General features: G+C 40.5%; 1 protein-coding gene and 1 long non-coding RNA gene across 19 annotated transcripts in view; one reads left to right on the top strand and one right to left on the bottom strand.

Annotated features, from left to right (window-relative positions):
- The window catches only part of LOC139357088 (uncharacterized), a 39,149-nt gene extending 20,120 nt beyond the window's left edge, over positions 1-19,029 (top strand). The window contains exons 2-3 of the long non-coding RNA XR_011609704.1: positions 8,468-8,534; positions 18,898-19,029. This is a non-coding gene — a long non-coding RNA (uncharacterized lncRNA). The remainder of the gene's footprint in view (positions 1-8,467; positions 8,535-18,897) is intronic.
- LOC105492561 (R3H domain containing 1) overlaps positions 1-27,147 on the bottom strand; it is a 126,892-nt gene that overhangs the window by 31,033 nt on the left and 68,712 nt on the right. For all 18 annotated transcript variants that reach the window (XM_011759780.3, XM_011759782.3, XM_024796248.2 and 15 more), the window contains 2 exons: positions 19,223-19,377; positions 14,381-14,532 (listed from right to left, as the gene is read on the bottom strand). In XM_011759780.3, coding sequence (XP_011758082.2) covers positions 14,381-14,532; positions 19,223-19,377 — 307 coding nt within the window. The remainder of the gene's footprint in view (positions 1-14,380; positions 14,533-19,222; positions 19,378-27,147) is intronic.

Genomic DNA, 27,147 nt, shown 5'->3' with positions numbered 1-27,147 from the left:
GAGCAATGATGCTTTATTAATCATTTTCCCTCTCTGATTTTTATATTGGCATTGTTTCACAGTTTCAACTCACTGATTTTTCTCCTCATTATTTACCTTAGTTTCCTGATTCTCTGTATTCTCAGTAATTTTTGATTGGAGACAGGTAATTTCTGATTGGAGTCAAGACTAAACTGTGAATTTAACCTTGTTGGGTGCTGGATACTCTTGTAATCTGTAATAGTATTTTTGAGCTTTGTTCTGGATCACAGTTAAGTTGTCTGGAAATAATTTAATTCTTTTGGGTTTTGCTTTTATGATTTTTCATGCAGGACCACAGCAGCCTTTTGTTTTTAAGTTTTTTTGGGGGTGTGGGGGCGGGCAACAGGAAGCTTAGAGCCAAACAGAACAACCTTAATCTAGGACCAATTTTCTTCCACATTGAGATAGTGTCCTTTTAAGTCCTCTACTTGTTGCTTCCTGTATTATGAAGTTTGGCCAGTGGCTGGTAGGACTACAAATGATTACTGTCCTTGGGTGAGTTCCAGAAATTGATTGTGTCTGCTCCTTTTGAGTGGTTCTTTTCCTGGCCTCAGGTAGTTTTTGCATACATATGCACCAATCTATTCAACTAAGACTCAAGGAGGTCCCTCCAGAGATCTCTAAAGCTCTTTTCTCTTCAGTACTTTGCCCTGTAAACTCTCGCTACCCTGGCTTAAGTCCCAACTCCATCTCCTAACTCAGAGACTCTGGTTGGGTTTCCCCTCCCTGAGCTGTCACTGGGAAACGTTCTTGTAGCACTAAGCTGGGGCAATCCTAAGACTCACTTTTTTTGTTTCTCCCTCTCAGGGTTTACTGTTCTTCACTGTTCCACGTCCAATATCTAGAAACTATTGTTTCACATAATTTTCTGGCTTTTTGGTTAAGGTAGGAGGTATTACTCCATTTTGGCAAAAACAGAAGTCAGGAGGATGCAAGTTTTAAAGATCCTGTCTTCAATATCCCTCATATTGGCCCTGATACCATGTAAGATGCCAAAGTCAGCACACTCCCAAGACCTGGAAATTATTCAAAAAATAAAATACACAGGGTATGCTAAAGGGAGACTTCTAACACATACCTCTTCTACCTTGTAAATTGGGTTGGCCTATCTCAGGGGACTGCTTGTTACACAGATTGCTTATGGCCTCAAGAAGTATCTAAAACAACAAGTTTGGCAATAGCCATTCAAAACCTTAGGCAGTAAAAATAGTCACTGTGGATTTTAAAAAACAAATTGGAAAAGCTTCAATTTACTTGAGGAATAAAAGCTGTAAAAATCTAAACTGAAGAATAATTCAAAAGTAGGCAGGGAAGATTTAGAGAATCATCCCTTTTTGTCTCACAATAATTTTTTTTTTTTTTTTTGAGGCAGTTTCAGTCTTGTCCCCCAGGCTGGAGTGCAATGATCTCGGCTCACTGCAACCTCTGCCTCCCAGGTTCAAGCGATTCTCCTGCCTCAGCCTCCCAAGTAGCTGGGATTACAGGCGGGTGCCACCAAGCCCCACTAATTCTGTATTTTTAGAAGAGATGGGGTTTTGCCATGTTGGCCAGGCTGGTCTTGAACTCCTGACCTCAGATGATCCACATGCCTCAGCCTCCCAGAGTGCTGGGATTACAGGCATGAGCCATTCCACCTGGCCTAAAAATTCTTTTCTCCTTTATACAAGTTCTTTCTCTTCTAGTTTTCAAAGCAGTTATATCCTTCCTCTTTTTGAATAAATACTATGACTTTTTATATATAATACTTCATGAACCATCTAAACTTGTTTTTTCTTCTTAGAAGTCCTTTTCACTTTACCACATACTATCTCAAAGTTACAAATGACCTCTTCTGCTCACTTCCAATGATTTTTATTCCCTTTATGGTCTTTATCTCTCTTCCTCACCCCCCCACAACATCTGACTATTAATCTTTGAAATCTCGTTGTATGCTGGCTTCCACACTCCTTTTTCCTATGTTGTTGGTCTTCATTTGTGACCACTGCCTCTTGGTCTTTTTTTTTTTTTTGCTGGCTATCAACCATCTAGTACAGGAGTTGGCAAACTACGGCGTATAGGCAAAACCCAGACCACTGCTTGCTTCTGTATTGCCTGTAAGCTAAGAATGGTTTTTACAGATGAACATTTGAAATCAACTTGATGACAGAGAACACTAACTCTGAATCCCAATTAAGTAAAATATTATCTGTCACCCAAAGTAAATCCATTGTGCTCATTATTATATTTTGAATTTTATCAATAAAAATTTATGGAAATTTATTTTTCCCCTTGTTATATAAATACCTAAATACAATCCACGATTCTGTATCTTGGCTTACAAAGCCTCAAATATTTCCTATTTGGCCTGTTTCAGAAGAAGTTTGCCGACCTTAGATCTAGTAGGTAAAGTAAATGATATCCACATAACAGTTACACTGATTTTCAATCCCAACACTTATTGCTGCTAGTGGGGCATTACCCATTAACATATCTCAAATTTTTCCTTAATCCTCACTTAACATATTTGTTTCATTTTTCAAAGTGCACCCCAGATTAATCCCCTTCCTACTGCCACCACCACAGCTGAGGATGCCACCACTGGATGCATGTAATATGATATCCTTCTGCCTGGGGGTTCTTCCCACTTCAAGTTCACTTCAAAGACTGATACTGGACTAATGTTTTGGTCTTTTTTTTGAAGGGTCTCAAGCTAATTTCTTTCTATGCTAACCTAAAATTCAGATGCTCTATGGAAAAAAGTTTAAGCATAATGTTTATTTTTTTTTGAGGCAGAATCTTGCTCTGTGGCCCAGGCTGGAGTGCAATGGCGTGATCTTGGCTCACTGCAACCTCTGCCTCCTGGGTTCAAGCGATTCTCTTGCTTCAGCCTCCTGAGTAGCTGAGAATACAGGCACGTGCCACCACACCCAGTTAATGTTTGTATTTTTTAGTAGAGACGGGGTTTTGCCATGTTGGCCTGTGTGGTCTAGAACTCCTGACCTCAGGTGATCCACCTGCCTCGGCCTCCCAAAGTGCTGGGATTACAGACGTGAGCCACTGTGCCCGGCCAAGCATAATGTTTAATAAGACATGCAAGTTACAGAATAAAAGATTCATAAAGACTCCACGTGACACCAACAAAAACAACACTGATCTCCACCTTAGGGGAAAAAAAAAAAGGCTGGGCGTGGTGGCTTTTGCTGTCCCAGCACTTTGGCAGGCCAAGGCAGGCAGAACACTTGAGGTCAGGAGTTTGAGACCTGCCTGGTCAACATGGTGAACCCCGCCTCCACTAAAAACACAAAAATTAGCCAGGTGTGGTGGCAGCCACCTGTAATTTCAGCTACTTGGGAGTCTGAGGCAGGAGAATCGCTTGAACCCGAAGGGCAGAGGTTGCTCAGTGAGCTGAGATCGCACCACTGAACTCCAGCCTGAGCTACACAGACTCCATCTCAAAACAAACAAACAAACAAACAAAAACTTTAAATAGTGATTAAATTGGTGTACAGTGACTGCTTTCCAGAAAAGGCAATGGATTAGTGAGGCAGAATTTCACTATTTTACTCCAGATATTTATATATTGTTTATTTATTTATTTTTGAGACAGAGTCTTGCTTTGCTGCCCAGGCTGGAGTGCGGTGGCATGACCTCGACTCATTGCAGCCTCTGCTTCCCAGGTTCAAGCTATTCTCCTGCTTTAGCCTCCCAAGTAGCTAGAAATACAGGAGCCCACCACCACATCCAGCTTATATATTTAATTTAAAAAGAAAATTTCTTTCTTTCCTTCTGTGTTTTTTTTTTTTTTTTGGAGACAGGGGTTCTCTCTGTTGGAGTGAAGTGGTGTGATCTCAGCTCACTGCAGCCTCAACTTTCTGGGCTTATCCCACCTCAGCCTCCTGAGTAGCTGTGACCACAGGCATGTGCCATCATGCCCAGCTGATTTTTGTATTTTTTGCAGAGATGAGATTTTGCTATGCTGCCCAGGCTGGTCTTGAACTCCTGAGCTCAAGCGATTCACTCACCTTGGCCTCCCCAAGTGCTGGGATTACAGGCATGAGCCATCATGCCCAGCCTAAAAGAAAAATTAATAACGTAGGTTTTACAAAGCATAAAATAAAATGTTAAAAAATGTGATTGCTAACATAGTTCATATATATGTATGCACACTGAAAAATGACTTTGGTGAGGTACACCAAAATTTATCAGTGATTATTTTTGGGTGCTGAGACTGTAGTTGATTTGTCATCAAACACTTGAAATTTCAAATATTTTCAAATTTTCTACAATGACTGTGTATGTTTAACCAGAAAGACCTAAACAAAGTACACAGAGGAAAGACTGTTTTAATAGACAAAATACAGATATAAGACAAGTATTTTTCAACATCAGAAACTCATTGAGAGGCTGAGGAAGCACCACAAATACTCGGTATGATCAATTATGAAGAGTTTTTTTCATGAAATGTTGTCTCTCCTATTCCTTAAAAGTACCTACTTAAATAATTTAAATCCAAAGTATTACTATTTTCACTCATTTTGGTGAGTTCACGAAAACGAAATAGCTACAGCACCCTCTTCCCTTCTCCTTTAACATTTTTTTGTGAATAAAACTATTTACTAATAAACCTTGCTAACAAACACATGCCTACAAAAATGGTAAAAAAAAAAAAAAAAAAAGGCTGGGCGCGGTGGCTCAAGCCTGTAATCCCAGCACTTTGGGAGGCCGAGACGGGCGGATCACGAGGTCAGGAGATCTAGACTATCCTGGCTAACCCGGTGAAACCCCGTCTCTACTAAAAAATACAAAAAACTGGTCGGGCGAGGTGGCGGGCGCCTATAGTCCCAGCTACTCAGGAGGCTAAGGCAGGAGAATGGTGTAAACCCGGGAGGCGGAGCTTGCAGTGAGCTGAGATCCTGCCACTGCACTCCAGCCTGGGCGACAGAGCAAGGCTCCGTCTCAAAAAAAAAAAAGTGGTAAAAAACAAAACAAAACAAAACAAAAACCAAAAAAACTAAATACTCTTTTATATCTACTAAAGAAGAAATGAATTTCTGAAAAGATAATGTTTTAGCAGTGAAAGTAACCTTTTTTCATTTTATTCCTTCAACAATATCTTTCTTCATCTATTCTGTTAGTGCTACAAAATCATACATAGGTTATCAGTGCAGATATGCTGTAGAGTATATTGGTTTGCTCAGTTTAAGAAATATTTTTATTGGTGTAAAAACACTTAACACAAGATCTATCCTCACAGAGTTTTAAGTGTATAATACAATATTTATCTGTAGACACAGTCTTGTGCAGCACATCTCTTGAACTTACCTTGCCAAATCAAAATTTTATTTATTACATTTTATTTCTCTAAGCTAAGTGTTAGTAACTTCATTTTTAATAACGAGAGAAGTAAAACTTTATCAAAAGATATAGTTCAGATCGACAGACTTATTATCAACAATTATTTCAAAGGATAGCTGAGGCAAACAAAAAAACTGACAACGTAAAACCAGAAGCTTAGGAGAAATAAAATGAATACAAGAGAGGTATCACAAGTAGGACAAAAGGGACACTAGAGGAATACTAGGACACAAAAATGAGGAAAAACAGACTGTGGAGAGAAAATAAAGGGAAAAAGACTTGAAGGTAGGTTTTCTTTTTCATAATTTCATACAGATTCTGTGAAACATTTTTTAAAGGTTCTAAAAAAAAGGCTACAGTCTTTTCAAGTTCCTCTCTGTATGCTACCCCTTTGAGAATACAGATCAAAGACAAAGGTATTATAGTTTTGAATTTCAAGATAAAACTAGCAAAAATGAAAGGCAAAATTGGAGAAGAACCAGTAAAAATGAGAGCATTTTGAAGATATCCTACTCACTTGCCCACTTTTGAAGTCTATGCTGGTATCAAACTAATTTTCCCTCCACACTAAGGACTGAGAAAAATCTCATGAGTTGTTGTAGAATTAGTGTCCCTGACTAGTACTTTGCTTAAAGTGCAAGTATATGTGACTTGTATCTGGCTGTGCTCAATCTTCATAATGATAAGTAACAACACAATCCAATCCAAACACAAAGTTGCCTCAGTGAACTGAAAGACTGAGCTGAAAGTAGACATAATAATTCAAATTCTACCTTTCTACACAAGGCACCTCTGTAAGAAAACAATTTTGCTAAGCAATCGAAGCTAAGTAAGACATTTTTCAAAACAAAGACTCACTTTATGTTCTTACAGGAATCTTATTCCTTATAATCCTGTAACAAAATGAGGGCTACTACAGTCCATTTAGCATCTAAAACACAGTAAGACTGTATGGATCAAGACCCTGTAACCTAGAGTTTAAGATACACTTTCCAACTGAGATCTAAAAATTTATAAACTTGATATGTAGTAATTTATAGTTTTATGTCAGGACACTGGATTTCAGATGAAAATCTACTAATAAACAGTGACAGACATCATGACTTTTCTGCTAATGTGTAAAGTTTTACTGGGCTATAGCTACTTGTGGACAGCTGTAGGCGTGAATAAAAACAAGACTAGAGGGCTAGTTAGTGTAGGCCAGAGGGTTTCAAGTTTTGGTGCACACTAGAATCACCTGGCAGGCATTAAAAAGTAATGTTGCTCAGGCTTAAGATTAGGGCCAGACCAATTAAATGAAGATATATAGGGTTGAAATTTCATAATGTCTACATGTAAAATAAAAACAAATACATATTCTTATCCTTTTTAGAAGGACACTGTGAAGACAAATGAGATTCTAGAAACGTAAAAACTTTGAGAAACTTCAGTATTTCTTTTTGAGAGGGAGTCTCACTCTGTCATCCAGGATGGAGCGCAGTGGCGCCATCTCGGCTCACAGCAACCTCTGTGTCCTGGGTTCAAGTGACTGTCCTACCTCAGACTCTTGAGTAGCTGGGATTATAGGTGTCCGCCACCACACCTGGCTAATTTTTGTATTTATTTACTAGAGATGGTGTTTCACCATATTGGCCAGGCTGGTCTCCAACTCTTGGTCTCAAGCGATCCACCCGCCTCGGCCTCCCCAAGTGCTGGGATTACAGCCATGAGCCACTGTCCTTGGCCTTTCGCTGTATTTCTTGATAACAGAACACTATTTGAGAAGTGTTTACTATTTTCCTGACCCTGGGTAACATGATCATAAATTTCTTCGACTTTCAGTTTCATAACAATGCTGTCCACTATGCTTTTTTAAAAACTTGGTTATCGGCCGGGCGCGGTGGCTCACGCCTGTAATCCCAGCACTTTGGGAGGCCGAGACGGGTGGATCACAAGGTCAGGAGATCGAGACCATCCTGGCTAACACAGTGAAACCCCGTCTCTACTAAAAAACACAAAAAACTAGCCGGGCGAGGTGGCGGGCGCCTGTAGTCCTAGCTACTCGGGAGGCTGAGGCAGGAGAATGGCGTGAACCTGGGAGGCGGAGCTTGCAGTGAGCGGAGATCAGGCCACTGCACTCCAGCCTGGGTGACAGAGCAAGACTCTGTCTCAAAAAAAAAAAAAAAAAAAAAAAAAAAAAACTTGGTTATATTGTGAAGCCAAGAGAAACGAAAAAAGTCCCCCAAAACAGGAAGATAAACTCGGATTCATGAATCCACCAATCTAGCTGCCTTTCCATCTTTTTCATAACTTTGTCATGTACTTTGGCTGTTACTTTAGGACTTTCTAGTGGCCTCACGTACACATCGGTGAATTTCCTTTTTCTGGATGTACTGTATTGTTGATTCATTAACACTGAACTGATGGCCAGTACCAACTCATGCTTGAACACACAGCAGATCTTTCTTCTGCTTAGTAACACAAGACAGAAAATCAGCATTGTTTGGGAGACATTTCAAACAAAACCAAAAAAGTGTGAACAACGTGGCACTAAATAGACTGCAAAGGACAATTGTTTACAATAGAAGAACTGAAATAGGGAGGCAGCATGTGCCTTGTTTGACCTCAGCTGGGAATGTGCTTGCCTGATGACTCAAACTTTTTTGCCACACTGAACGTGTCCATGAATGAAAAAGAAAGTACAATGAATATCTATTTAGGGGTTACAAATAATTTTGGCAAATAGGCAAATTTGCAAATACAAAGTCTACAAATATTGAGAATCTGCTACACATAATTTTCTTTATGTAACTCTGAAAATTAATGTGATTTATTTTTCATTTCTCAGCTAAGTGTTCTTATAAAAATGTAGACTTCAAATTCAGTGAGGTAAACAAAAAGATAACTTTTCTTAAACGAAAAAAGGTAGTGTCTTTGAAAAAGTATTGGCTTGACAAGCCAGAAAAGAACAATGACGTAGATTCACGTTACACAGAAAACATATTAATCAGGAAAAAAGTCACACTAAAAAAATACACATCTTACTACATTTAGTCTAACTGGGAGTAACAGCCAAAATAAAAATATTTGTTGCTTTAAGGATAAACTAATGATTCTGTATGGTTTCTTCCAGCTTTCATACTTGCTTTTTGGAGAAGTATCCACTCATTACAATGATCTGGAACAGAGCTCAGAACCAGGTAAGTGCTAAAGGCATTTCGTGAACTATTAAAACGGATGTCACAAATCCCTCAAAGACACTGTAACAATTTATCTTTTTTTGTTTGTTTTAAACATGAGAGCTACCCTTTTAATAAATTTCAAGAGTACAACACAGTATGAGTATAGGCAAAATGTAGTATAGCAGATCTCCAGAGTTCATTCATCTTGCACAAAAGAAATGTTATATCCACTGAAGAGTAACTCTCCACTTCCCCCTCCCTGCAGACCCTGGCAACAATCACTCTACTCTCTGCTTCTACAAGTTCGACTATTTTATTTTATGTATTTTTTGAGACAGTCTCACCCTGTCGCCTAGGCACCTGTGAATGCTGGTTACCTGGTGATGGGGGGTGGAGTAGGGTATGATGATTACCTTTCCCTTTACACATCTCTGTATTGCTTCACTTATATTAACAGCATTATTTGTTTTGTAATTAAAAAAAAATTGATGAAAAATTTAAAAAGCACAGAGAGGTTACAGAAACAAAATAAAATTGAGGCCAACAGTTAATGATGTCTATGTACATATACACATGTGCAAGCTGGCCTTTGACATTTAAGAAATATGTTCATTCAGTATAGATTTACCAAGCTCTGACTTTAATGCCAGGCCCTGTTTCAGGTGCTTGAGTGAGTATGTATGTGTGTATGTATGTATTTATTTATTTATGAGACAGAGTATCACTCTGTTGCCCGGCCACCACACCCAGCTGGTGCTTCAGTAATTAGATCAACCCCTGCTTTTCATGTAAATATACTGAAATATGTAGGATAAAATGTAATTTATATAAGCCACTAAGTCTAGATTTCTGAATTGCCTCCATTCATTAGCCCTTAGATGGTAATTCAACTATCTGATTAATAAAAATTACCAATAATTGACATTTTAAGTGATAGTTCCAAGTAAACTTAAGTGATTTGTCTGTTAAATATTGCCCAGAAGCAGAAATGACATTTTCTGTGAAGAATGCTGCTATTCTTTAAAAAATTAATCAATTAATTATGATTTTTTTTTCACCCAAAGAGATCTTTAATGAATTCTGTGTTGTTGGGGTTTTTTTTCTTTTTTTTGAGATGGGGTCTCACTCTGCTGCCCAGGCTGAAGTGCAGTGGTATGATCTTGGCTCACTACAACCTCCACCTCCCAGGTTCAAGTGATTCTCCTGCCTCAGCCTCCCGAGTAGCTGGGATTACAGGCAACCACCACTGCGCCTGGCTAGTTTTTGTATTTTTAGTGGAGACAGGGTCTCACCATGTTGACTAGGCTGGTCTCAAACTCCTGACTTCAAGTGATCTGCCTGCCTTGGCCTCCCAAAGTGCAGGGATTACAGGTGTGAGCCACTGCAGCCGGTCAGAGATCTTTAATTATTTCTGTACATGACTTGACTTCCTACCAAGTAACTAGTCCAAAATGTACCAAGATAGAGTCTGACAGAATACACATTCCCTGCGTCATGTACAACCCATTCAATTTCTCACATTGGCACTCTACACCTGGAACAGATCAATGCTAGTTTGTCACATGGTAACCAATCACTACTGTCAGCTTACACCTATCTTATTTCAAGTTTATCTTAGAGCTGTTATGAGTCACAGCTCTAAGCTGTGGGTAATTCCAAAGACTTTATTTTATTTTATTTTTTTGAGGCTGAGTCTCCTTCTGTTGCCCAGGCTGAAGTGCTGTGGTGCAATCTGAGCTCACTGCAACCTCTGTCTCCCAGGTTCAAGCAATTCTCCTGCCTCAGCCTCCCGAGTAGCTGGGATTACATGTGCTTGCCACTATGCCTGGCTAATTTTTGTATTTTTAGTAAAGTTGAGGTTTCACCATGTTGGCCAGACTGGTCTTGAATTCCTGATCTCAAGTGATCCACCCGCCTCAGCCTCCCAAAGTGCTGGAATTACAGGTGTGAGCCACTGTGCCCAGCACCAAAGACTTTTTTTTTTTTTTTTTTTTGAGACGGAGTCTCGCTCTGTCGCCCAAGCTGGAGTGCAGTGGCGCTATCCTGGCTCACTGCAAGCTCCGCCTCCCGGGTTCACGCCATTCTCCTGCCTCAGCCTCCCGAGAAGCTGGAACTACAGGCGCCCGCCACCGCGCCCGGCTCATTTTTTGTATTTTTAGTAGAGACGGGGTTTCACCATGGTCTCGATCTCCTGACCTTGTGATCCGCCCGCCTCGGCCTCCCAAAGTGCTGGGATTACAGGCGTGAGCCACCGCGCCCGGCCCAAAGACTTTTAATCAAGATTCACGTTGGAGGTTGTTGGAGAATCTCATCTATCTTTTAATTTCTGTGCTCTAGGCTATCCCTCAGGCCAAGGCTAGCTCTTCAAATTTTTTATTTCCTTTGCGAAGCAGGCCCAGGGACTAAAACCAAGGATCTTTCCAAAGTGTACTCATCAGCACCCATTTGACAGCTTTTGGATTCTGCCCTTATCTTTAAAATAAGGCTCACTATAGAGGCAGGAACATAATTATGCTCTCTCACCTGTATCCACACTCTTATGGCCAGCTCTCTCACAAGTCAAGCACACAAAATCTTTTCTGTTTCAAGGGACCGACAAGTCTAACAAACGTGAAAAAGTGTGAAAGCATAAGCCGTCTTAAATAGGTTCTTAAAGGCTTGATATCCTTCCCTCATGAAAGCCCCTCCTCCCAGTATGCAGGCCTACAAAGGATGACTTAGTACCCATCTCTCAGCCTCTGCCTCACACAGAAATGATAACTTTGGTAGTATTCTCTGATAAATAAAAAATTAAACTTTGGTTCAAAAAGTAGATAATTCATGAATTTCCTCACTCCTCATTTCAACCTACTTTAGCACAGATTTCTGCCTCTGACAGTTTGGAAACTGAATTGGCCTTCTAGATCCCAAACTTAGATTTATCAGGGTAAAAAACTCAGATTCGGAGTATTTTTTTCCTTATTTATAAAATTTAAACTCATACAACAAATGGGAAATTTAATGAAATACATATTTCTATTTTCATTGTGCAGTGGTTGTGCCTCAAAGGAGCTGGGACTCAATATGATATAAAATTGCAAGGTTGCCTGAGAGATTCACAATCAATGTGCCATTTAAAAAGCCTGGGCCAGGCCGGGCATGGTGGTTCACACCTGTAATCCCAGCACTTTGGGAGGTCTACACGGGCAGATAACTTGAGGTCAGGAGTTTGAGACCAGTCTGGCCTACATGGTAAACCCCATCTCTATTAAAAAAACAAACAAAAAAAATTAGTGGGGCATGGTAGTGCATACCTGTAATCCCAGATACTTGGGAGGCTGAGGCAGGAGAATCGCCTGAACCCGGGATGCAGAGCGTGCAGTGAGCAGAGCTTGCACCACTGCACTCCAGCCTGGGCAACAGAGTTAGACTCCGTCTCAAAAGAAAAAAAAAAAAAAAAAGCCCTCCTCTATCATGCACTGAAACACTGGCAGCCATAACGATGGAAGGAGAGGGAAAATATGTGAGTTCCTCTTGGGGGAGGGTGAGTTCTGATAAACTCAGAACCAAGCCCCCCTTTTCTAGTGCAACAAAGTATGTCAATCCCTTCTCCACCCCCAAATACCATCTGTAACCATAACTGAATGACAACAATTTATTTATTTATTTTTTGCGACGGAGTTTCGCTCTTGTTGCCCAGGCTGGAGTGCAATGGCACCATCTTGGCTCACTGTGACCTCTGCCTCAGCCTCCTGAGTACCTGGGATTACAGGTGCCCACCAACATGCCTGGCTAATTTTTTTTTTTTTGAGACGGAGTCTCGCTCTGTCGCCCAAGCTAGAGTGCAGTGGCGCGATCTCTGCTCACTGCAAGCTCCACCCCCCGGGTTCACGCCATTTTCCTGCCTCAGCCTCCCGTGTAGCTGGGACTACAGGCGCCCGCCACCACGCCTGGCTAGTTTTTTTTTTTTTTTGTAGTTTTAGTAGAGACGGAGTTTCACTGTGTTAGCCAGGATGGTCTGGATCTCCTGACCTCGTGATCCGCCCGTCTCGGCCTCCCAAAGTGCTGGGATTACAGGCTTGAGGCACCGCGCCCGGCCTAATTTTTTGTATTTTTAGTAGAGAGGGGGTTTCACCATGTTGGCTAGGCTGGTCCTGAACTCCTGACCACCAGTGATCCAATCGCCTCTGCCTCCCAAAGTGCTGGGATTACAGGTGTGAGTCACCATCCCTGGCCTAAAAACCTCTTATAAGTGATGGTAACTTAGGCCCCCATTCTTTAAAGGAGAACAGCTGCCCCTCTGGCAACCTCCCAGGTGAAACAGGCCTAACCTAATCAGCCTGCCAAACTTAACTGGCTTTGTTTGCTTTTAATCGATACTTTTAGCTAATCTTAAAACTCCCACTAGCAAGTCACATGGCCAAGCAATATATAACTAAACTCCCACCATTTTCCTTACAGATAACATTTCTGACTGTGGTTAACTATATAACAGGTATTTAAAGCTGTTTTTCAGGATCCAGGGGGCAACTCATGTCCAATCCAAGCTGGCTGAGATCACGAACCCTTCAACTAGGCCTGCACAGGTGCCCAGAGAGTGACCTTTTAGCATCAGAGGGCCTAAAATTCCACCTTCAGATCATGCTAACCCGATTTTCTCCACACACGTCCTATGAAGAACCATGTAGCTTGATTATGCTTGTGCAGAAACCCCAACTACCTCATCTTTCCAATCTGCCAATCACCTTTCCTACCCATCAATCACATTTTCTCACACTTTAGACCACCCTACTCTCTGTTCTGTAAGTACCCACAAGCCCTATTTTCAGAGGCAGATTTGAGATTTGTTCTCCCATCTCCTTTCACAAGCAGCCTTGTGAATAAAATCTTTTCTCTTTTGCAAACCCACTGTCACAGTGATTGGCTTGCTATATGCAGGCAGAATGGACTTGGTTGGTAACACAGGGATGCCATAAGAATAAATGAACAATGGTTTGGTAATACATTCTGAACAATGAACTAAAGGGACCGAATTCAATGAAAGATTAGTATTTTCAAAACATGGCTTGTCAGAGACATTTCTGCTTATGGAATACTTCATGACTTGCTTTAATATAGAACTACTATCATTTACTTCTCTTATATGCCTTCCCTCCCCTTACTGATGAAAAATAAGCTTCCCAAAGCCTGAAATATTTCAGCAAGATATTTCACTGCTAAAGTTATACACAGGAAATACAATTTTTCCAGACCCCTATAAAAACCTTAAATATTACACTCCCATCTCTGAAGTCTATGGCCAACTGTTACTCCATTTGTGTGAATAACAGAAGATTGGCCTAATTTTTAGGCACAAGAGAGATTTGACTTGCCTTTAGGTTTTATATGGACTGCTTTCCTTGTAATGATTTTACTGAAAGAAATATATATATATTTTTTGGAGACAGAAGTTCACTCTTGTTGCCCAGGCTAGAGTGCAACGGCGCAATCTTGGCTCACTACAACGTCTGCCTCTCAGGTTCAAACGATTCTCCTGCCTTACCCTCCTGAGCAGTTGTGATTACAGGCGTACGCCGCCTCGCCCAGCTAACTTTTGTTTTACTAGTAGAGACGGGGTTTCACCATGTTGGCCAGGCTGGTCTTGAACACCTGACCTCAGGTGATCCACCAGCCTTGGCCTCCCAAAGTGCTGGGATTACAGGCATGAGCCACCGTGTCTGGCCAAAAGAAATATTTTAAAAAGCATATTGTATTATAGTTTTTTCTATTCTACATTAGACAATGGTCTCAAGCAATGTCGCTTAGTCAACTTTAAAACTAGCAACAGACCATAATCCTGGTAAACAATAAGAAGCTGGAAGATTAGGTTACTTAGTCATACTCACCTTAAATTATTTTGTTGACCAGGTGGAATGACACTATAGTAAACAGGCATTCCCGTTGTGGGCACAGATCCTTGATTAGACTGATTAGGGAACATAACAGGCTGTTGATAAGTCTGATGGGGAATTCCTTGAGAACCTTGAGGCAGTGAAACCTAAAATTTGAAAGACAATTTCAAGAGAAAAAGGTTTTTTTTCAAAGGATTGCAAATGTTTATGTTTTCCACCTCCATAAACTTTATTTTTTTTGAGATGAAGTCTTGCTCTGTTGCCCAGGCTGGAGTGTAGTGGTGCAATCTTGGCTCACTGTAAACTCTGCCTCCTAGGTTGAAGCAATTCTCCTCCCTCAGCCTCCTGAGTAGCTGGGACTACGGGCATGTGCCACCATGCCCAGCTAATTTTTGTATTTAAACACCTGTTACATAGTAGAGATGGGGTTTCACCACGTTGGTCAGGCTGGTCTCGAACTTCTGACCTCAAGTGATCTGCCCACTTTGGCTTCCCAAAGTGCTGGGATAACAGGCGTGAGCCACCGTGCCCAGCAGCCTCCATAAACTTTGAAAGCATGAGCAGTCAGAAATAAGCTAACACTGCCAACAGGCTTTCCTGTCAGCCACAGCATTACCACTTTATTATGTTAGCTATTGCTTCTGGGTAGCATTTGTAAATGTACGTACTGTAGGCTGGATGCATTGAATTATGAAAAGGTTAAATTATGAAAAAGAAACTTTCCACATAAGGATGGGCATTTGATATAGAAAGAGTAACACAGTTTACCTCAGGTAGAAATAAGTAAAAATCAGGCAGGATGGCAGTGAGATGCAATGGATTAGAAAAAGTGAGAGCTTTGGAGCTTAAGGTACCTACATGTGATATCAGTCATCTATCTAAGTGATATTGGACAAGTGACTATTCTGAGGCTCCTTAGCTTCTTACCAGAAAAAATGGAAACACCACCTCCATTAGAAAGGAGGTATTATTTCCATTATGAGATAGCACAATTAAAGGATCTAGTATAGTAGGCATTCAATAGACAGTGTATCTTTCAATTCTGTTTTCTATATCATCTAAATGAAATCACACGAACACAATTCTGTATTGCCACTCTCCAGTTTCTACAGTTTCTAAGATAGAAACAACACAGGCATAAAAGGTTCTTAATTTACAAATGTACCACAATATTAGAGTTTGATTACAGTGATTTTGTTAAATAAAGCCAATATATATTCAATGGCTTGAAGGATCTTTATTAAAAAAAAAAAAAAAAGAAAGCCAGGCTGGGCGCTGTGGCTCACACCTATAATCCCAGCACTTCAGAAGGCTGAGGTGGGCAGATTGCCTGAGCTCAGGAGTTCGAGACCATCCTGAACAACACGGTGAAACCCCGTCTCTGCTAAAATACAAAAATTAGCCGGGAGTGGTGGCGCGTGCCTGTAATCCCAGTTACTCAGGAGGCTGAGGTACAAGAATTGCTTGAACCAGGAGGCAGAGGTTGCAGTGAGTCGAGATTGGGCCACTGCACTCTAGCCTAGGCGACAGAGTGAGACTCTGTCTCAAAAAAAAAAGCCAATATAACCACTATAACCACTGATGATGATGATGTTAGTAATAGTAATGATAGGAGGGTTAACATTATTGGGTATTTACTGCCATGTTTTAAGTTCTAAGTGCTTTATGTGTATTATCTCATTAAGGCTTCTGAACAATCTAAGAAGGTATTTTTTAGTAGAGATGGCGTTTCACCATGTTGGCCAGGCTGGTCTCAAACTCCTGACGTCAGGTGATCCGCCCACCTCGGCCTCCCACAGTGCTGGGATTACAGGCGTGAACCACTGCACCCACCCTGAAGGTACTTTTATCATCTATTTTGTAGATGGCTAAATAGATGGCATGAGTTTGAATCCTGACTTTCCCACTTACTAGCTGTAAGACCTTAGATAAGTAAGTAGATAAGTAAGTAGAAAAGTCAGAATTCAAACCTTGTGGCTCCAGAAACTCAGTTCTAGAATCACTTCACTGTTCTCTATACCTGGCTCTATGATTTAAAAGGTAATGATTGGCCGGGTGCAGTGGCTCATGCCTGTAATCCCAGCACTTTGGGAGGTGGAGGAGGGTAGATCACTTGAGGTCAGGAGTTCCAGACCAGCCTGGCCAACATGGTAAAACACCATCTCTACTAAAAATACAAAAATTAGCCAGGTGTGCTGGCACACGCCTGTAATCCCAGCTACTTGGGAGGCTGAAGCAAGAGAATCACTTGAGCCTGGGAGGCAGAGGTTGTGTGAGCCAAGATCGCGCCACTGCACTCCAGCTTGTGTGACAGAACAAGACTCTATCTCAAAAACAAAGAGAAGGAGGGAGGGAGGAAGCGGGAGAGAGAAGGAGAGAGAGCGAGCGAGATAGAGTGAGCAAGCGACCACTATTAGAGAAATGTACAGGCATAGAATGCACTAGAGGGAAAGTCAGAGTTCAAATCCATATCCTCTGGCTCAGGAGGTGTAGGACAGATGACTTTTCTGGCTTATTTTTTAGATGACAGTTTATCACTACCCAGCTTGATTACCAAATGTAGTAGGAGTCATACTTTAAAGCAGATGACTATTATTGATAGCTGGCCAGAGCAATACTTCCTACAATCATTGAGCCAATGTGAGAATTACATTAAATACAATGAGAAAATAATGTTAAAATGTAAAAATGTATGCTGTAGAAATTATGACCACTACCTTAGCTCTGGAATGGTTTCAATACCCAGTCAATTAAAAAAAAAACTACACTAATTAGGCTGTGATTTGTTTAAAAATGACATTTCTCTTACTAGATGTTAAGCCCCCAAAGATTAAGGGCAGATCTTACATGCTCAACTCTGTATTGGATTAGATACTATAACCAGAGTCTTTCAGGAGGGAAGGCTTCTGGCTTGGTGCCAATCCTGTTTAATGCTTAACTATGGGGAAACAGACAAAGGGCAGGCTCATGTGCCTAGGCTCAAGGATGGAGGATAAGGGGTCAGAAGCATGGGGTATGTGAGAGAAAATGAAGATGGAAAACCCAGTTTTCATGATGTATCTTTTCTTTCTTTTGTAGATGTGTTCTATGGTCAAGGGTCCTCAAAACTGGACATACACTTGGGGCTCAACAACATTTGACAATCTCACATTTCACACTTTAATTTCAACTTTCTGAAATTATATGGAATATGCTTGCACCTTTGCTTATACTCTTCTTCATTCTCAGAATGTCATCTTAACCAATTTATGCCCATCATTTTTTTTGAAGAGCTAAAGGTTTCTAACTTCCCAGAAGGCTTCAAATCAAGTCCTTAACCTGTTCATTGCTGTATTTCATGCTGATCCTCAGTTACTAATCTGTACACTATCACCAATCTGTTTTTACATGTGTTTAGATAAAATACATAAAATACGTGTATTTTATCTTCCCAACTAGGCTATTCCCCATCTTCCCAACTAGGCTATTCTCTCCTTGTTGAGACAAATGAAAGTGGTCTTTGGAGTTCTCTCTCTCTCTCTTTTTGTGACTGAGTCTCTCTCTGTCACCCAGACCGGAATGCAGTGGTGCAATCGGAATGCAGTGGCGCAATCTCAGCTCACTGCAACCTTTGCTTCCCGGGTTCAAGTGATTCTCCTGCCTCAGCCTTCTGAGTAGCTGACATTACAGGTGCCTGCCACCACGGCCGGCTAATTTTTGTATTTTTCATAGAAATGGGGTTTCACTATGTTGGCCAGGATGGTCTCACCCTCCTGACCTCAAATGATCCAGCTACCTTGGCCTCCCAAAGTGCTAGGATTAACAGACATGAGCCAGCGCACCTGGTCCTGGCCTGGAGTTCTTAAAATCAGACTCAGCTATGAAAAACAATGAGGCTAATAAAATAAACCCTCTTGTAAGTCACTCCATAAAGATAAAGGAAGGTAAAACAAATTTTTGAAAAATGTGTCATATTATATTCAAGACACGTGCTTATTTATGAAATAATAGGTATTTCTGCTTTAGAACTATAAATTAAAATCTGTAACATTTTGTTTTTATTTCTGAGATGGAGTCTCCCTGTTGCCCAGGCTGGAGTGCAGTGGTAGCTCACTGCAACCTCCACTTCCTGGGTTTAAGCAATTCTCCTGCCTCAGCCTCCCGAGTAGCTGGAATTATAGGCCCTGCCACCTTGCCCAGCTATTTTTTGTATTTTTAGTAGAAACAGGGTTTCACCATGTTGGCCAAGCTGACCTCGAACTCTTGACCTCAAGTAATCTGTCTGCCTATACCTCTCAAAATGCTGGGATTACAGGTGTGAGTCACTGTGCCCGGCCTAAAATCTGTAACATTTTAAAATATGAGACATATCATTGCTTTTTGGGATGGAGAGGAAGGAAAAAAATCAGTCACAGCACAGGAAACTGCACATATTTTCCTATTCTATAACTACAGATTCAAGGTATATGCTGTATCTCTATTTCAAATACTGACCGCCAACCTCTATTTTCCCTCCTATTTCTCTCTCCCAGCAACGAGGACTTTCTAAAGAGCTGAGGAATAGAATAAGACATTTGCTCATCTACCTGTATTGCTGGAAACATAAGACAATGCCAGACAATATTTACTTGCCAATACCCATGTGTTGCAGATCCTAAACATTAATAAATGAATACTGTAATAAAATGAGGATAAAACAAAGCTGCTATAACTAATAAAACTCTTAAGACTATAAAGTTGTATATTACAGAATTGTTTTTCCTGTATTAAAAGGAGAGCATAGAAGATGTATTGTAGTTGTGCACTTAATTTATTCAAAATCATCTCTACCTAAAGTACATAAAAGAGACACTGTACCTGATATGTTGGCACTGAAGTATAGGGGATGACTACTCCTTGAATCTGATTTCCAATGCTGTTGGGTTGGCCACTGACTAGGCTCTGACTCTGGGGTTGCTGAACTCCAACTATTCCTTGGTAGTTTTGCTGCTGGTTGGGTATAACTTGAAAACCTGTAATGGCACAAGGAGTTAAATCCTGCTCTGAATTCATTTCATCTAATAAGATTTAAAAAAAAATTTAAGCAAGTACTTTTATGCTCTAAAATGCTAAAATTTTGATTACATGGTAAATCCCTAAAACCATCTATTATGAAATAACATTTTAGCCCAAGTTACCTACATTCCCTCACTAAAATATATTGAAATAAAATCTGCCTACAAAGATTTCTTCTACAATTGCAAAGATTATAGAGTCACACACTTAGATAACATAGAACAATTACTATTCAGTTACATATTGCAATCTATCATGACAACTAGTTTCTCAGGACCAGGAGCTGCTACATAACATGAGCCCAGAGTAAATGGAAAATATGTAGGGCCCCTTGTTAAAAACAAAAACAAAAACAAACAAACAACAAAAAAAACTATTAAGAATTTCAAGTTGGTAATAACAGAATATTAACACAAGCATGGGGCTCTATGCATCTGCAGAGGTTCCATTCCCATCAAACTGTTCCTGCTGGGGATTTAAAAAAAAGGCAGGGGAGAGAACCACTTTTGAATGTGTCAAAGACACAGACAAATGGAGTTATACAGTAATTTTTTAGATTATTTCTTCACTGTTTGATTAAGGTCACTTGACAGATCATTAAACAAACCAAGTAATCTGCTCAAGGTCACAAAGCAAACACCTAAACTGACTGTTGGTAATTTAAGTGGTAAGTTAAGTGCACAAATTTACTTTTATCAAGTAAACTTTTTTACTTAACAAGAATCTACAATGATAAGCTCTAAGTAGTGAATATGAATTGTATTTTGTCTCCTGATCCTAAAAGGATTCTTTTAGGTAATTAGCTAAAGACTCATGTAATTTACTAGATGCTAACCCCCAAAGTTTTTATTTTTTATTTTTTAAAGAACTAGATAAAAATAATCATCTAGCTTCAGAGTATTGAAAAGTTTTTACAAAGATGAACTGAACTAGAACACCACCTATACAGACTTCAACAGCTAAAGTGCAATGAAATTGTTTCCCTGATAACACCATAAATACATTTTGTTATCAGTTTTCATTTATATCCTCACTAATTTCTAAAGTAACAGAAATGGCAATTTCAAGTATTGATTATAGACAGCAGCATCACTGTAGTTGTCTGGTAGCCTTAATAATTCTGCTCAAGGACCCAACAATTGAATAAAATCTAGCATCCATCTTCTCTAAAAATTTAACTACAAAGTATATCCTGTAACAAAGCAACACATTAAAATTAAGAAACTAAAAATCTTGGCCAGGTGTGGTGGTTCATACCTATAATCCCAGCACTTTGGGAGATGGATGGATTGGGGGGATGGAGGTGGGTAAGCTCAGGAGTTCGAGACCAGCCTGGGCAACACAGCCAAATCTTGTCTCCACAAAAAAAATACAAGATAGCGCCACTGCACTCCAGCCTAAGCGACAGCATAAGACCCTGTCTCAAAAAACAAACAAACAAAACCAACCAACCAAACAAAAAACCCCCAAAACACAGAAAAAAAAAACAAAACCAAAGTAAAAATTCAGTTATAGTGAATCCCTTAACAGTGAAGGGTTTTTGTAAAATGATGTTATTTCTATGGCAACAGTACTTTATGGCCATGTTTCCAATGACTTCCTTCTCACCAATTTAACTTTGTACAAAAAAAATGTGTATTTTAGTTCTTATCTGTAATAAAGTGATTGATAATATGCTGTTTGCTAAACCTTTATTCCTTGTGAATTTCCTATACTACTTAAACTTATAGGCAGGTAAAGGCAGAGAACAGAATAAACTTCTTCCTTTTTAATCTAACAATTAACATTTCACACTATTTTCAGTTCATCAAATGACAAGTATTTCAAATTTACACCCCAAATTCCAAACACCACTAAAACATACAATGACAAATTTCCACCCTTAGAAAAATAACACAGGAATGAAAATGAAATGTGAACATGAGACCTTTTTTTGTGTTGGAAATGCCACCTCAACATATACACACATCTATAGAAGCATCAGAATTTGGGTTCTGTATAGACTGGGATAATAACTTCTTAAAACGGACTTGGCAGAATTATAGTCTACTGAAATGAAAACAAACTATATATCTGGCAGAATTCACTGTAATATAATCTGACTTAAAATAATTTGACTTAAAACAGTCATATCCCCCTAAGAAACTAAAAATGTTATGCATATTACTTCTGTAGTCTATTCAAGAAATATTCAAGGTTGTAGGTTGCCTCGAAAGAAAGCTTTAAAAAACAAGGCCAATTTATGTGCAAATATGCTTCTGATTTTTTTTTTTTTTTTTTTTCTGAGATGGAGTCTCACTCTGTTGTCCAGGCTGGAGTGCAGTGGCACGATCTGGGCTCACTGCAGCCTCCACCTCCCGGGTTCAAGTGATTCTCCCGCCTCAGCCTCCCAAGTAGCTGCGATTACAAGCACATGCCATCATGCCCGGCTAATTTTTCTATTTTTACTGGAGATGGGGTTTCACCACATTGGCCAGACTGGTCTCCAACTCCTGACCACAGGTGATCCGCCTGCCTTGGCGTCCCCAAGTGTTAGGATTACAGGCGTTAGCCACAGTACCAGGTCTGATTCTTTTTACTTATCTAAATTTAACAATTTTTTGAGACTCGTCTTGGAGGTCTCCTGCTTAAAATTCTCTATTATGATAAAAGGTCTGAGACAAAAAATGCTTTCAATAAATACCTATAGAAGCCATGTCGTAGTGATTTAATGTGGGGTCAGTTGGACTCTAAGTCATGGAATTTGTTTTTTTGCTTTGTTTCATTAGAGACAGTCTCACTCTGTTGTCAAGGCTGGAGTGCAGTGGCATGTTCACAGCTCACTGTACACTCGAGCTCCTGGGCTCAAAGGATCCTCCCCACCTAGGCCTCCTGAGGAGCTAGGACTATGGGTGTGCACCACTATGCCTGGCTATATCACGAAAGCTCCATCAGCACATTTCCAATGGTATCTTATTCTCTTTTTTTTTCAGATGCAGTCTCTATTGCTTAGGCTGGAGTACAGTGGTGCAATCTTGGCTCACTGCAACCACCATCTACTGGGTTCAGGCAATTCTCTTGCCTCAGCCTCCCCAGTAGCTAGGACTACAGGCACGCACTGCCATGCCCGGCTAATTTTTGTATTTTTAGTAGGGGTTTCACCATGTTGGCCAGGCTGGTCCTGAACTCCTGACTTCAGGTGATCCACCCACCTCAGCCTCCCAAAGTGCTGGGATTACAGGCGTGAGCCACCATGACTGGCCTGGTATCTTATTCTTTAATGCAGCCTAATCTCCTTTAATATCCATGCCTACTAATTGCCACACACACACACACACACACACACACACACACACACACTCTTTACGAACACCACGCACATTTTGAAAATTTGACATGAAATATAAAACAGTTGATCTCAGCATCTGGTCATTTGTTACAAAGGGTAGTAAAAAGGACACCATCTGGGTTAGATAAAGATAGATATGACATGGTCCCTATCTTTGAAATTAGGCATTTTTAGTCACCATACCATATGAGGATAGCAGTATAAATAGAGTCTTATGAAAACAAGAGGAAGAAATTAGTCCTGACTGATATTTATAGAGGTAGTGACATTTGGGCTTGGACTTAAAGGAAAAGCTCATTCCAGCAAAAGTAAAAGGTTTGGAAAAAGTAAGACAGTTAATATGTTTGAGGAATGGGGAACAGTCAAGAATGAATGAATATGGTATGTGAAATGATAAGTGGAAGATGAAGGTACAACAGAATACTGGTGAAGAAGCAAAGGTTTTACACATAGAAGAGTGATGAGAACTACCAGGAAGTTCTAGATTTTAAAGATTGTCAAAGTAGAAAAAACACTAACATCTCAGTACTTCATTCAGAAGTAGCATAAATAAGCCAGGGTTGAGTTTTTGAACGCAGTGGAGCTATTAAAAATAATAATGCCAAGCACTTAAAAAAATACCTTCACTAAGAATCTTATTAATCCCTTCACGATTTTGTCCATTCTCTTTTGCCACATTTCATAAAACTCTGCAGGTAACATAAACGTTTTCTGATTAGTTGTTCTCTCATGGTTTGTGTAGGCTTTTTTTTTTTTTTTTTTTTTTGAGAGAGAGTCTTACTCTGTCCGCCAGGTTGGAGCGCAGTGGTGCCATCTTGGCTCAGCGCAACCTCCGCCTCCCGGGTTTAAGTGATTTTCATACCTCAGCCTGCCGAGTAGCTGGAATTACAGGCGCGTGCCACCATGCCTAGCTAATTTTTGTATTTTTAGTACAGACGGGGTTTCGCCATGTTGGCCAGGCTGGTCTCGAACTCGTGACTTCAGGTTATCTGCCCGCCTCGGCCTCCCAAAGTGTTGGGATTATAGGCATGAGCCATGGCGCCCGGCCTGAATTTAAATTTTAAGGTAACACTGGGCCAGCGCGGTGGTTCACACCTATAATCCCAGCACTTTGGGAGGCTGAGGTCGGTAGATTACCTGACATCAGGAGTTAAACCAGCCTGACCAACATAGTGAAACCCCATGTCTACTACAAATACAAAATTAGCTAGGCGTGGTGGCGCATGCCTGTAATCCCAGCTACTTGGGAGGCTGAGGCAGGAGAATCACTAGAACCTAGGAGGCAGAGGTTGCAGTGAGCTGAGATCGCGCCATTGAACTCCAGACTGGGCGACAAGAGCGAAACTCCATCTTAAAAAAATAAAAATAAAAATTAAAAAAATTTTAAGGTAACATTGGTTTATAAGATTAAACAAACACATTTAATCACCTTTTCATTAAAATGACACTCTCACGAATACAAATCACATCAGACTGGAATTTGTGGATCACTCATATAAGTCTCTCCTAGAAAACTGTACAGCAGCTAAATCACAGATTCCATATGATTAGCCTCAAGGTGCTTAGGAAGAACTCAAATAAAGAATACAAACTGTTTAACTTTATATCTAGTATATAAAGCTTGTAATGAAGGTATTATTTGAATATTTTTATTTTTAATTAATTTACTTACTCTTATTTTTTGAGACAGTCTTACTCTATCACCCAGGACAGAGTACAGTGGCGCGATCTCACCTCACTGCAACCTCCACCTCCTCGGTCAAGCGATTCTCCTGTCTCAGCCTCCTGAATAGCTGGAATTACAGGTGTGTGCCACCTCACCTAGTTAATTTTTGTATTTTTAGTAGAGACAGGGTTTTGCCATGTTGCCCAGGCTGGTCTTGAACTCCTGAGCTCAAAGTGATCCGCCCTCGTTGGCCTCCCCAAGTGCTGGGATTATAGTGGTGTGCAATGGCACCTGGCCTGAATTTTTTTTTTTTTTTTTTTGAGACGGAGTCTCGCTCTGTCACCCAGGCTGGAGTGCTGTGGCCGGATCTCAGCTCACTGCAAGCTCCGCCTCCTGGGTTCCCGCCATTCTCCTGCCTCAGCCTCCCGAGTAGCCGGGACTCCAGGCGCCCGCCACCTCGCCCGGCTAGTTTTTTTTTGTATTTTTTAGTAGAGACGGGGTTTCACCGTGTTAGCCAGGATGGTCTCGATCTCCTGACCTCGTGATCCGCCCGTCTCGGCCTCCCAAAGTGCTGGGATTACAGGCTTGAGCCACCGCGCCCGGCTGGCCTGAATATTTTTAAAAACGTAGACTTCATATATTTTATAAAAACCTTATAGAGCATAAAAAAGATTTTTATAGAAAATTTGGAAAAAAATACAAAAATAGAAAAAGTCTGTATGGGAAAATAATCACTTACAGATACTCCCCATTTACATTTTTATATGCAGCTAGCCTAATTTTCTATGCAGAGGGCAACATATATATTCATTTTCATTATTTATAGAAATGGGGTTATATGACACATACCAGTTCAAAATCTTTTTTCATATAATGCTTCCACATCTGATCAAAAGAAATTTTACAATGTATGGGAAGAAAGTATTTAAGTAATTTTCTTCAAAACATATTTAGACCTCAAGTTTAACATCAAACAACTCAACTGATCTTTACTGTACTTTCAGTATGAAGGCATGGGTTGAGAAGCTCAAAGGACAAAAAACAAACATTTTAGAACAAACTATGTCAGCTTCCTGTGTCGGCTTTGCAATTTGGCCCCCAAATTCCTGTCTTTTCATTTAAAGTATAATTTAAAATTATACTTTCATTTTAAATTTAAATTTTCACTTAAAATATAATTATCTTTAAAACTATATTTTCATTTAAATTTAAATTTTCATTTAATATATAATTATCTTTGCTACAATGATACCACAGCTAATCTTTTGTTTTTTTTTTTGGAAACTGAGTCTTGCTTTGTTGCCCAGGCTGGAGTGCAGTGGTGCCATCTCGGCTTATGGCAACCTCAATCCCCTGGGTTCAAGTGCTTCTCTTGCCCAAGGAGCTGGGATTACAGGTGCGTGCCAGCACACCCAGCCAATATTTGTATATTTAATAGAGATGGGGTTTCACCGTGTTGGCCAGGCTGATCTTGAACTCCTGACACCAGGTGATTGGACTGCCTTGGCCTTCTGAAGTGCTGGGATTACAGGGGTAAGCCACTGTGCCCAGCCACACAAGCTAATCTTTTTTTTTTCTTTTTTTTTTTGAGAAGCAGGCTCACTTTGTTGCCCAGGCTGGAGTGCGGTGGCGCGATCTCGGCTCACTGCAAGCTCCGCCTCCCGGGTTCACGCCATTCTCCTGCCTCAGCCTCCCAGTAGCTGGGACTACAGGCGCCCGCCACCACGCCCAGCTAATTTTTTGTATTTTTAGTAGAGACGGGGTTTCACCCTGTTAGCCAGGATGGTCTCGATCTCCTGACCTCGTGATCCGCCCGCCTTGGCCTCCCAAAGTGCTGGGATTATAGGCGTGAGCCACTGCGCCTGGCCCACACAAGCTAATCTTAATACCGAAGCCTCAAATGACATTTATTAAGTTTCAGGCACTATTATGAGTACTTAGGATATGTTAACTCATTTAGTGTTCACAATCTTATGAAACAGAAACAATTATTTTTTATTTTATTTTATTTTTTTTTTTGAGACGGAGTCTCACGCTGTTGCCCAGGCTGGAGTGCAGTGGCGCGATCTCGGCTCACTGCAAGCTCCGCCTCCTGGGTTCACGCCATTCTCCTGCCTCAGCCTCCTGAGTAGCTAGGACTACAGGCGCCCGCCACCGCGCCCGGCTAATTTTTTGTATTTTTAGTAGAGACGGGGTTTCACTGTGGTCTCGATCTCCTGACCTTGTGATCCGCCCGCCTCGGCCTCCCAAAGTGCTGGGATTACAGGCTTGAGCCACCGCGCCCGGCCTGAAACAGACACAATTATTATCCCTATTTTTCAGATGAGGAAACAAAAGGCACAGAGAGGTTCATACCTTGTTTATGGTCAACAGCTATCAAGTGTGTAGCTGGGAGTTGCACACAGCTGTCTGATTCTAAAATTTACTTTTTTGAGGAACACATGTTGAAGAAGAAAAAAGTATTATAGTAATGTTGTTCAAATAAGCAGAACCCGGCCTTGTTTCATTTTCTGATAATTTTGGTTAATGAAGATTTTACTGTAGCTTAACATACCTAAGTCTCAAGATAAACTTAATTACAGGAAAACAGATAATTGCTGGAAATAATGTCAATCAACAAGGAAACTTTTTGTTCATTTGAACTAAAGATTTATTGGTGAGTATAAGCATTGTTATTCAAAATAGGAATCGGAGTGAAAATTTTTGAGTAGTTAGTCCAGATGGCAGCCATAT

This window comes from Macaca nemestrina, chromosome 11 (assembly GCF_043159975.1).
Source record: "Macaca nemestrina isolate mMacNem1 chromosome 11, mMacNem.hap1, whole genome shotgun sequence".
Taxonomy (NCBI): domain Eukaryota; kingdom Metazoa; phylum Chordata; class Mammalia; order Primates; family Cercopithecidae; genus Macaca; species Macaca nemestrina.
Note: the sequence above shows the minus strand (reverse complement) of the source record. Positions and strands in the feature narration are given on the sequence as shown.